The sequence below is a fragment of the Bubalus bubalis genome, chromosome 9, assembly GCF_019923935.1.
Source record: "Bubalus bubalis isolate 160015118507 breed Murrah chromosome 9, NDDB_SH_1, whole genome shotgun sequence".
NCBI lineage: Eukaryota > Metazoa > Chordata > Mammalia > Artiodactyla > Bovidae > Bubalus > Bubalus bubalis.
In genome coordinates, this window is record NC_059165.1 from 68766136 (window position 1) to 68771492 (window position 5357).

General features: G+C 36.9%; 1 protein-coding gene across 1 annotated transcript; it reads left to right on the top strand.

Annotated features, from left to right (window-relative positions):
* Window positions 1-423: 423 nt before the first annotated feature.
* Window positions 424-1395, top strand: LOC102400812 (olfactory receptor 2T3-like). Its single transcript, XM_006068983.3, has one exon. The coding sequence runs from the start codon at window positions 424-426 to the stop codon at window positions 1393-1395; it is 972 nt and encodes a 323-aa protein (XP_006069045.3).
* The last annotated feature ends 3962 nt before the right edge of the window (window positions 1396-5357 follow it).

A 5357-nucleotide genomic window follows, 5' to 3' on the forward strand; every position in this document is an offset into this window, starting at 1 on the left:
TTCTGAGTCCTGGATGGCCTACTGTGTCCAAAAGTGGAGTGGAAGCTTTAGTGAATGATTGCATTCTACATTCACATTGTGTTAAAACTTATTGCGTGTTTTCTACTTTAGTTTTCTAATCATCCTATGAGATGAGTCCTTTTATATTCTCAGTTTGGGGGAAAAGCAAGTAATTTACAGAGTGTAAGCAACTTGTCTGTTGGTATACTTGTCACCTCCCCAGGTCCGTTTCATAATCTCCTCAAAACTTGTGGCCAAAGTGCAACCTGGCCTTTCAGAAATTTGAACATTTGACTTTACATCAGTACAATCTCATATTAAAAAAAAAAGTTCTAAGTACTTTTTTGGAAAAATCTTAAAAAATATGTGCATATGAAATTTCTAAAAGTGATGGCTCTTCCTTCTTCAGTGAGAACTGTAACCATGTACTCAGGGAGTCAAACTTCACAGAATCAAACGTCAAGTGATTTCATCCTTGTGGGGCTCTTTGGTGAAACCAAACATGCCCTCCTCCTCTACACTGCGACCTTCATCTTCTTCCTGATGGCCCTAGCTGGGAACGCCCTCCTCATCATCCTCGTCCACCTGGAGCCCCGCCTGAACACCCCCATGTACTTCTTCATCAGCCAGCTCTCCCTCATGGACCTCATGTACATATCTGTGACTGTGCCCAAGATGCTCCTGGGGCAGGTGACAGGAGATCATACAATCTCTCCCTCAGGTTGTGGGATCCAGATGTTCTTCTATCTGACGCTCGCTGGAGCTGAGACTTTTCTCCTGTCTGCCATGGCCTATGACAGATATGCTGCTATTTGCAGACCTCTCCATTATCCCCTGCTGATGAACCAGAGAGTCTGTGAATGCCTGGTGTCTGGATGCTGGTTCCTAGGAATGGTAGATGGTTTGTTGCTCACACCCATAGCCATGAGCTTCCCCTTTTGTCATTCCAGAAAAATCCTGAGTTTCTTCTGTGAGGCTCCTGCGTTGCTGAAGCTCTCTTGCTATGACATCTCCCTCTATAAAATGCTCATGTACCTATGTTGTATTCTCATGCTCCTCATCCCCATTGTGGTTATCTCAAGCTCATATGCCCTCATCCTGCACCTCATCCACAGGATTAATTCAGCCAAGGGCCACAGGAAGGCTTTTGCCACCTGCTCCTCACACATGACTGTAGTGTTACTCTTTTTTGGTGCCACCATCTACACCTACATGCTTCCCGATTCCTACCACACAGCTGAGCAGGACATGATGGTGTCAGCCTTTTATACCATTATCACCCCTGTGCTGAACCCCCTCATTTACAGCTTCCACAATAAAGATGTCACAGGTGCTCTGAGGAGCAGGATGAAATTAGGACTGAGCCTAGAGAAAGTTGTAAAGGGGAAAGTCTAGGAATGACCACTACTCTTTCAACTTTTATATTATCCCTCCTTTCCTTTTTTCTGCTTTCATTTGTCTGCTGTTTACAGGGTCCCCCAAACTAAGTCTAGTCATGTCTTTCTTCTTTCCTATGCCTGTGACATTTCTCCTCCATCCTGTTTATTCATCCTAATTTATCACATTAAATGTAACATTCTTATGGTCCTTTTATATATGAGTCCTTTTATCCTTTATGTCAACACTGACATAAAGAAAACTACACATAATGCCCTCTATCTCATCTCACATCACAAGTTTATCAATCATTTTAGTATGAGACTTGATTTTGAACAATAGCAGTAAAAGTGAATTACTATGAAGTCTTCAGGAACTTCTATATTCATGAACAAAATGATACAAGTGTCTAGTGTTTTGGGAATATGTGAAATTAGGAAAAAGTACATTTCCTCTGATTAATGTACAAGAAGGAGAATTGGATTCTCAATTGTTGAGGTACCACCACTTGGAACAGAATCTTTATCTTGCTATCAAATGTTAGACATTGGGTATTCTCATACCCCATACCTGCTGCATGTCAGTTCTTTACATGGCATGTCAACTCAATGCTTTTGCTATTCGTTTATGATTATTCCTATAGAGTTACATAAGGAATTTGTCTGAACATGGAAATAACTCCACCAATGAGGGGAAAGAACCTGTACCTAAAAAGTGAGTGCTTTATCTAGAGGTAGGTAAAATTTTAGTTTTAGAAACTGCTGTGATTACATAAATAAAAGAAGCAAAACTGCCCAAACTGACACTAGCAGTTAAACAATTTTAATAATCTTATTATTAACAATATCATTAGATAAGTCTTAGATATTACCTTTTCAATCAGTTTGATTTTTGTTTTTAATGAGTGTTTGATTTATGTATTTGTCATCCAGGAACACAAAGTGCAAAGAAAAACTGGAATATTGATTTTGAATTTACCCACAAATAGGGGGACTGTTGTGATTAGATGTAATCAAGTGAGAAAGAATTAGTCTTGAAGTTAGTTCAGAATCTGCCTCTTTAGTTCTCAAGAGCTATGTGGCATTTGTGAACTTGCCCAAGCCCTAACAGTTGCCTTATAATCACTTTTGAGATGGGGAAAGCAAAATTTGCTATTCAAGTTCCTTGACAAATACAGAGGTAATATGCACAGGCAGTCCCTAACACCTGTTGCAAACTGATTTCTATTCCCACCTCTGAATTTTCTACTCTTTTTATTTGCCTTCAAGTGGTGGAGCTGTGAGAGAGTGTGTAGGATCAAGGAGACCTCTAGCTAAATCCTAGCTTGCTACACAGCAGCTTTAATATCAAATTACTCTGCCCCCCCATCCCACTATCTTGATTTCTCTACCACTAATAGAAATAGCAACAGAACATCACCATGGTACTTTGAATATGAAGTGAATTTAATTCACTTGTTTAGTCCAGGGCTCACTCCCTTCAAGGGTCTGTTGTCCCCTCTTAGGTATAACTGGATGAACGTGGCTTTACCCCTGGCTCTGACTCTGTATGTCAGAGCTCTGGCCCTGCTTCTTCATGAGCATGAAGGAGCCAGTGTAGACTCTGTCACATGAGAAAAGCTTGTGAGCTGATGTTGAATTAAAGAACAGTATTGCTGGCCTTTTAAAATTTTTCTGTTAGAAAGGTCAATGTAAGTACTTGGTTAACCCATAAAACCATCTTGTAAAACATTTATTTTATCTTTTTATCACAAATCTAGTATTTATCCAATGTTCTTTCATTTAATATCAGTGTCATTCTGCTAATTAAACTCTTTGAAAATCTTCCTAAGCTCTTGGTTTATTTAATCATTTATTAAACCTTTATAGATTACTTGCAATGTTACAGATACTCTGAAGTTTGTGAGGGACAAAGCAGTGGCCAGAATGCAAGCCCTTATATCTAGGGGTTTATTTCCTAGTAGAGAAGACTTGGGATCCCAGTCATAAAAACTATAGAGCCCTACAGCATCAGTAGGGAACACCAGATTTGAACAGTGATCCCAAAATAAAGATTATATATTTGTAAGGAGACAAAGGAACGCTTCAAAGAGGAAATGCTTGGGGCTGGTGCTGGTGCACTGGGATGACCCAGAGGGATGGTATGGGGAGGGAGGTGGGAGCGGGGTTCAGGATGGGGAACACGTGTACACCCGTGGCGGATGCATGTTGATGTATGGCAAAACCAATACAATATTGTAAAGTAAAATAAAAATAATAAAAAAAATTTAAAAAAAGATAAAAAAAAAGGAAATGCTTGTAAGGAAATATGAGTATAAATGAAGCAGTGGAAATTTCAGAAAGCTGTAAATATCAAATTGAATATGCATGTAAAGTGGCATGAACATGGAAACTGTAAGAACACATATTTTACATATTATATGCATATTATTTGAATATCATGTATACATAACATATACAAAATTCTTATTATCATTCAATTTTTGATTACTCTAAATGCAGGGTAAATTATGCACAATAATTATGTTCATATACTATTAACTTATATAAAATTAAATATATATTAAGTATATTAATAAACATTATGTTTATAGTATTTATTCTAAAATTAGAGTAACTGGAGATTGGAGAAGGGCAAGGATAGAGACAGGCATACTTAAGAGAAAGTGGTTGTCCATCCTCAAGGGTGAGGTATGGGGATACCCTACTTGCATAAACAACCATCTGAAAGATTTCTGAAAGGTCTTCCTAAAAATTTTCCCCAGCTTTTCTTCTTTTTAACAATTCCATCTGTGAACTAACTGAACAATATTTTTTATCAAAGAATAAAGCAAACCATCCTAATCTCTAGCCTTCTATATACTTCCAATCTATTGCATAATTTCTATAACAAAATTTTAATGAGAAAAATAGTATTGAAAAATGTGTAAAGACTTTAAGGATGCTTCTTATGGAATGTTTGCAAATGAATCATCCAGGGCCCATCCCCCAAACCTAGAATGAGAATTACTCTGGTGCCTGGAAGCTCTCAACCTGTTTATTCAAGACCAGCTCCTGCTTTCCAGGTAGTCATTATTTTGAATTTTATTTAAAAAATCATTTTATTGTTTTTATTCACAGATTTATTACCTGTTTTTATACATCTAACAATGTCAATTGGTTTGGCTTACATATGGATTAATCATGTTGCTTGTATATTTGCCTTTCTCTTAGAATCTCTTATTATGTTTAAAAAATTAATCCATGTTGTTGAATCATGGATTTATTAATTTTCTGTGTTGTATAAAATAGAATTTTCTGACTATACTTTAATCACACACTCTTGTGCTGATGAATACACATATTGTCTTCATTTTTTTAGCAGTTATGAACAATGCTGCTATTTTTGTATATGTGTCCTGGTGGTATGAATTCTTATATCCCATAATCAATAAACAGTTCACAGAATCAGTAAGTATCATGTAATTTTCTGGATCCCCTAGTGATGTCCTTGTTTACACTGCTGATAATAGTTTATGATTGTTTGTGGTTTCTCTTTTATTTCTTGATCATTTTCAGCAGAAGTTTATCAGTATTGTTTGTCTTTTTGAAGAACTGTCATTTAGTTTGTTGATGTGCCTTATTGTATGTTTTGTTTCTTTTACTCTCTTTGGTTTACGTTTGCCATTATATGACATATTTTCTTTTTTTAGTTTTTAAAAAAATTTATTTTAGTTGGAGGCTAATTATTTTACAATATTGTGGTGTTTTTTGCCATACAATCACATGAATCAGCCATGGGTGTACATGTGTTCCCCATCCTGAGCCCCCCTCCCACTTCCCTCCCCATCCCATCCCTCAGGGTCATCCCAGTGCATTAGCTCTGAGCACTCTGTCTCATGCATCGAATGTGGACTGGCGATCTATTTCACATATGATAATATACATGTTTGTTAGACTATTTTTTTAATTCAATGACTTAAACATCCTTTTAAAAAATAT

Coding starts and splice junctions, on each gene's coding strand:
- LOC102400812 (XM_006068983.3), top strand. CDS start 424: ATGTACTCAGGGAGTCAAACTTCACAGAATCAAACGTCAAGTGATTTC.